This window comes from Procambarus clarkii, chromosome 34, assembly GCF_040958095.1.
Source record: "Procambarus clarkii isolate CNS0578487 chromosome 34, FALCON_Pclarkii_2.0, whole genome shotgun sequence".
In the NCBI taxonomy this organism is placed as follows: domain Eukaryota; kingdom Metazoa; phylum Arthropoda; class Malacostraca; order Decapoda; family Cambaridae; genus Procambarus; species Procambarus clarkii.
This window is the reverse complement of record NC_091183.1, coordinates 6,803,231-6,810,193: the sequence shown is the minus strand read 5'-3', so window position 1 is coordinate 6,810,193 and position 6,963 is coordinate 6,803,231. Positions and strand designations below refer to the sequence as shown.

Sequence of the window (6,963 nt, the reverse complement as noted above, 5' to 3'; positions counted from 1 at the left end):
GTTCATGGGGGTACTGTCCTTACTGGTAGTGTTCATGGGGGTACTGTCCTTACTGGTAGTGTTCATGGGGGTACTGTCCTTACTGGTAGTGTTCATGGGGGTACTGTCCTTACTGGTAGTGTTCATGGGGGTACTGTCCTTACTGGTAGTGTTCATGGGGGTACTGCCCTTACTGGTAGTGTTCATGGGGGTACTGTCCATACTGGTAGTGTTCATGGGGGTACTGTCCTTACTGGTAGTGTTCATGGGGGTACTGCCCTTACTGGTAGTGTTCATGGGGGTACTGTCCATACTGGTAGTGTTCATGGGGGTACTGTCCTTACTGGTAGTGTTCATGGGGGTACTGTCCTTACTGGTAGTGTTCATGGGGGTACTGTCCTTACTGGTAGTGTTCATGGGGGTACTGTCCTTACTGGTAGTGTTCATGGGGGTACTGTCCTTACTGGTAGTGTTCATGGGGGGTACTGTCCTTACTGGCAGTGTTCATGGGGGTACTGTCCTTACTGGCAGTGTTCATGGGGGTACTGTCCTTACTGGTAGTGTTCATGGGGGTACTGTCCTTACTGGTAGTGTTCATGGAGGTACTGTCCTTACTGGCAGTGTTCATGGGGGTACTGTCCCTACTGGTAGTGTTCATGGGGGTACTGTCCTTACTGGTAGTGTTCATGGGGGTACTGTCCATACTGGTAGTGTTCATGGGGGTACTGTCCCTACTGGTAGTGTTCATGGGGGTACTGTCCTTACTGGTAGTGTTCATGGGGGTACTGTCCATACTGGCAGTGTTCATGGAGGTACTGTCCTTACTGGTAGTGTTCATGGGGGTACTGCCCTTACTGGTAGTGTTCATGGGGGTACTGTCCTTACTGGTAGTGTTCATGGAGGTACTGTCCATACTGGTAGTGTTCATGGGGGTACTGTCCTTACTGGTAGTGTTCATGGAGGTACTGTCCTTACTGGTAGTGTTCATGGGGGTACTGTCCTTACTGGTAGTGTTCATGGAGGTACTGTCCTTACTGGTAGTGTTCATGGGGGTACTGTCCCTACTGGTAGTGTTCATGGAGGTACTGTCCATACTGGTAGTGTTCATGGGGGTACTGTCCCTACTGGTAGTGTTCATGGAGGTACTGTCCATACTGGTAGTGTTCATGGGGGTACTGTCCATACTGGTAGTGTTCATGGGGGTACTGTCCCTACTGGTAGTGTTCATGGGGGTACTGTCCCTACTGGTAGTGTTCATGGGGGTACTGTCCCTACTGGTAATGTTCATAGCAGTATTGTCCATACTAGAACTCTATAGATGTTGACGAAATCACACACTAGAAATTATAGAGACGACGGCATTTCGGTCCGTCCTGGACCATTATAGAGTCAGCAGTGATGAGACGAGGGAGGCGAGGGGCATGATGTAGGCAAGTGAGAAGTGAAGAGATGGAATTCATATCGTCACTTCTCTCTGGTCAACAATTTTCAGCCACACGTTATTTTGACTCATCGTCGACTCTGCAAATCTTCAGCAGCATAAAAAGATTTTATGATTGTGGAAGACTGTAACAAACTGATGGTGTTACCAATGTTTCCTGCCAGCAGTGTAGGTAAAGCACAAGCGTCTCTGGCTTCTCTCCAGTCTTCTCAAGTCAGTAAAGAGAGAGACCCTTTTACTTTCGTATCTTTATATCGTGTATGCATGTAGTACAGTTGATCTTGTTACTGGACTTTCCCTTAAGACTATAAACATGTCTTTACACCAGAATATATACTCTTCACTTCCTTACAATGTATTGTCTTTATTTTCTTTCCAAATATAGTTAAAATTCATGTCTCATAGTTCTGGGACTAGTCTAGTGGCATATCACTGAACCTTTTCCAGCTTCGTTTTGCGCTTGAAAAGGTACGGGCTCCATGCCGGGACCGTATACTCCAGGATTGGTCTTACATACGTGATAGTGTACTCACCTATTTGTACTCACCTATTTGTGCTTGCGGGGGGTTGAGCTTTGGCTCTTTGGTCCCGCCTCTCAACTGTCAATCAACTGGTGTACAGATTCCTGAGCCTACTGTTCTCTGCCATATCTACATTTGAAACTGTGTATGGAGTCACCCTCCACCACATCACTGCCTAATGCATTCCACCTGTTAACTACTCTGACACTGAAAAAGTTCCTTATAACGTCCCTATGGCTCATGTGGGTACTCAGTTTCCAACGGTGTTCTCTTGTTCGTGTATCACCAGTGTTGAATAGTTTATCCTTGTCCACCCGATCGATTCCCCTGATGATTTTGTAGGTATTGATCATGTCTCCCCTTACTCTCCTGTCTTCCAGTGTCGTAAGGTGCATTTCCCGCAGCCTTTCCTCGTAACTCATGCCTCTTAGTTCTGGCACTAGTCTAGTGGCATATCTTTGAACTTTTTCCACTTTCGTCTTGTGCTTGACAAGGTACGGGCTCCCTGCTGGGGCCGCATACTCCAGGATTAGTCTTATATATAGGGTATACAAGATTCTGAATGATTCCTTTCACAGCATCCTGAAGGCTGTTCTAATGTTTGTCAGACTCACATATGCCGCAGACGTAATTCTTTTTATGTGGGATTCAAAAGACAGGTTTGGTGTAATATCAATCCCTAGATCTTTCCTCTGTCCGTTTCATTAAGTACATCATCTCCTATTCAGTATCCTGTGTCTGGCCTCCTGTTTCCACCACCTAGTTTCATTACTTTGCATTTACTCGGGTTGAACTTTAGCAGCCCTTTGCAGGACCATTCATTCAGTCTGTCTAGGTCATCTTGTAGCCTCCTACTATCATCCTCTGTTTCAATCCTCCTCATAATTTATGCATCATCATCAAACATTAAGAGAAACTATTCTATACCCTCTGGGAGATCATTTACATATATCAGAAACAGTATAGGTCCAAGAACTGACACCTGCGGGACTCCACTTGTAACGTCTCGCCAGTCTGAGATCTCACCCCTCACACAGACTCGTTGTCTCCTGTTGCTTAGGTACTCCTTGATCCAGTGGAGTAGCTTCCCTTTCACTCCAGCCTGCATCTCCAGCTTTTTCACTAGCCTCTTGTGTGGTACTGTATCAAAGGCTTTCTGGCAATCCAAAAATAAGCAGTCTGCCCACCCTTCTCTTTCTTGCCCGATTTTTGTTGCCTAGTCGTAGAATTCCAGTAACCTTGTGAGGCAGGACTTGCCATCCCTGAACCCATGTTGATGCTGTGTTACAAAGTTCCTTCGCTCCAGATGTTCCACTAGCTTTCTTCGCACAATCTTCTCCATCAGCTTGCATGGTATGAAGATTAGGGACACTGGTCTGTAGTTTAGTGCCTCCTGTCTATCTCCTTTCTTGTATATCAGGACTACGTTAGCTGTTTTCCAAATTTCTGGCAGTTCCCCTGTTGCCAGTGATTTGTTATATACTATGGAGAGTGGCAGGCACAGTTCTCTTGCTCCTTCCTTTAGTATCCATTGAGATATTCCCTCTGGGCCTATAGCCTTTGTCACATCCAATTCTAGTAAACACTTCCTTACTTCCCCGCTGGTAATCTCAAATTCTTCCAGTTGTTCCTGGTTAACTATTCCCTCTCTTATCTCTGGAATTTTTCCTTCCTCTAAGGTGAAGACCTGGAATTTGTTATTCAGTTCCTCACACACTTCCTTGTCCTTTGTTGTGAATCCTTCTGCCCCTTTTCCTTAATTTCATAACCTGTTCCTTTACTGTTGTTTTTCTCCTGATTTGGCTGTGCAGCAATTTAGGCTGAGTCTTTGCCTTGCTTGCGATGTCATTTTAGACATCGCAAGCTGTCAACCCCAACGACATCGTGAGCTGTCAACCCCACCCCACGCTGTGGGGTGGAGTAGACACCCCCTAGTGACCATGGTACCACCACACTGGTCAGATTGACAGCTCCCACTCTAGTGACCCATGGGTCCACCACCCTGTGGGGTGAGGTGTACATCCCCTAGTGACCCATGGGACCACCACACTGTGGGGTGGGGTTGACACCCCCTAGTGTCCCATGGGACCACCACACTGTGGGGTGGGGTTGACACCCCCTAGTGACCCATGGGACCACCACACTGTGGGGTGGGGTTGACACCCCCTAGTGTCCCATGGGACCACCACACTGTGGGGTGGGGTTGACACCCCCTAGTGACCCATGGGACCACCACACTGTGGGGTGGGGTTGACACCCCCTAGTGTCCCATGGGACCGCCACACTGTGGGGTGGGGTTGACACCCCCTAGTGACCCATGGGACCACCACATATCTACTTCAAGGCACAGTAGAGGGGTGCGCCAGGACCAGTATACACACACCTCAAGCATCGCAGTTTACCCAACACGGACATGCTGGCCACATCCGGTATTAATGCCGTCGCGGTCCTTAAATCAACAACAACAACAACAATATAACACCAAAAAAACTATTGTTAACAATAATGATACACTAATATTGTGTTCGGGAGCATTATATGTTTTGTAATTATTATAAATAACTTCAATGAAATTAACATAATTGCATATATAATTATCACGTGGGCCGTTATACAAATTTTCAGTCTGAAATATCTGCAAAATACTAAATTACATGTATCCGCCCACTCTGCAACACATGTATCCACCCACTCTGCAACACATGTATCCGCCCACTCTGCAACACATGTATCCACCCACTCTGCAACACATGTATCCGCCGCTCTCCAGCACATGTATCCGCCCACTCTGCAACACATGTATCCACCCACTCTGCAACACCTGTATCCGCCCACTCTGCAACACATGTATCCACCCACTCTGCAACACATGTATCCGCCCACTCTGCAACACCTGTATCCGCCCACTCTGCAACACCTGTATCCGCCGCTCTCCAGCACATGTATCCGCCCACTCTGCAACACATGTATCCGCCCACTCTGCAACACATGTATCCGCCCACTCTGCAACACATGTATCCGCCCACTCTGCAACACATGTATCCGCCCACTCTGCAACACCTGTATCCGCCCACTCTGCAACACCTGTATCCGCCGCTCTCCAGCACATGTATCCGCCCACTCTGCAACACCTGTATCCGCCGCTCTCCAGCACATGTATCCGCCCACTCTGCAACACCTGTATCCGCCCACTCTGCAACACATGTATCCGCCCACTCTGCAACACATGTATCCGCCCACTCTGCAACACATGTATCCGCCCACTCTGCAACACATGTATCCGCCCACTCTGCAACACATGTATCCGCCCACTCTGCAACACATGTATCCGCCCACTCTGCAACACATGTATTCGCCCACTCTGCAACACATGTATGTATGGTGCCAGCTTCCTCCATGTGCTCCCGTCCTACACTCGTTCATTTAAAACATTTTGGTGTTGTTAACTTTGTGTCTGTCACTTTGTGAAGTGACCACAACATTGAGAGAGCTGAAAGTTGTGGTCAATATCTTGTTGTGAGTTGTGAGGTTTACCTCGTCAGTCTTCCTTACAACATATCCCTCTAGGCCATAATGGAGGTAATAAACGAGTTATGTACTTTAATACTGAACTAATATAGGTAGTTCTGAAGCTTTATTTTTACTGCTAACGTTATCGTGTTAATGGAGCCTTCGGTGACACTGTCTTATGACTAGGATCATAGAGTTATACTTCTCTGACTCAAGCATTGGTTCTGATTTTTTGTTTACGATACTTTCTAATCTCCGTTTCCGGTCTCATCGCCTTGTACTGATTTGTATCTATATCAAATTTATATTTTAAAGTACAGCTTGTAATACTCGCGTTTTACTTACTTGATGTAATTAATTCGGTAACATCTACAGTTGCTACAGAGGAGCTAGTAAGGAAGAGCAGGGACAGACCAGGTCTTCTTACGCTGTCATAACACGGTTCTTGAGCAAGGAACCTCCCAGTGTAACACTGTGTAAGCACAACTCACGCCCTGGTGGGGGCAAGGAACCTCCCGGTGTAACACTGTGTAAGCACAACTCACGCCCTGGTGGGGGTCCGCCACATTGCCAGTCTTCTCAGTAACTCTCAACTCTGAAAGAAGGAATCCTTTAAGATTAAAGGGGCGTGTTTTTTTCTGATATCATATTTTTAGGAGTTATTGCTTACCGGGGCCACTATAGGCCACACAAAATTTGTATACAACGCTTTAACAAAAACCTTAATAAGCTATCAACATTAAATAAAACAAAAGAAAGCAACTGAGTTAAGTTAATCAGCTGACTTTCGACATTTACAGTCTAACAAAGCAAGTCACTTGCTAACTCTAGCAATTACTGTAATTATCGTATTGTCGTTAAATGTGTAACACAGGAAACTTCTTTCAAAGGTGACTTATAATCCAAATATAATAATGGTTGTTAAGATATTATAATATCTAGACATCTGATCCACTGACAGGAGAACATGCTGTTAGGGTCACTCCAGAAGGTAGTAACTGCTGGAACATTACCTGTCAAAACGCCAAACAAATTTTGACCAGCGACTAGTAGCTTACGGTTCATCTACAGGACATTTTACTGCTGTGTGGGTAGTAGTAGACATCCATCAGTCTCAGGTGACTATGGAGTTGCGCTCTGGTTGTCGGTCTGGAGTGGTCTCACCAGGGCGCAAAGCCAGGGTAGGTTGATTCGGGGGAGAAACTGTTACCCAGGCAGCAGGTCCCCCCTCTCCCCGGCGCTTAAAGTCTCCAATGGAAAGGCATACGCCAATTCGAATGGTTCCAGCACCGTCGCAGGAACTGTGAGCTCCGGGGTTCATCTCGAAGGTGGTGAAGAAGGGCACAGGGACCTCCAACCCCTGGAGACCGCCGTGGTCGGGGCCGGAGAAGAACCACTCCATCAAGGGCATGAACGACCCCAGCCTCCTAAAGCAGAGCCTGGGCCGCACGACCCTCGGGAGGTGGACGTCCCGGTCCCGCACCTACGGGTTCCAGACAAGGATCGTCACAA

General features: G+C 47.1%; 1 protein-coding gene across 1 annotated transcript; it reads left to right on the top strand.

Annotated features, from left to right (window-relative positions):
- The first annotated feature begins 454 nt into the window (after nucleotides 1-454).
- LOC138370928 (putative per-hexamer repeat protein 5) lies at nucleotides 455-6,501 on the top strand. Its single transcript, XM_069335592.1, has 3 exons — nucleotides 455-941; nucleotides 4,712-5,313; nucleotides 6,394-6,501. The coding sequence occupies exons 1-3, from the start codon at nucleotides 455-457 to the stop codon at nucleotides 6,499-6,501; spliced, it is 1,197 nt and encodes a 398-aa protein (XP_069191693.1).
- Nucleotides 6,502-6,963: the final 462 nt, after the last annotated feature.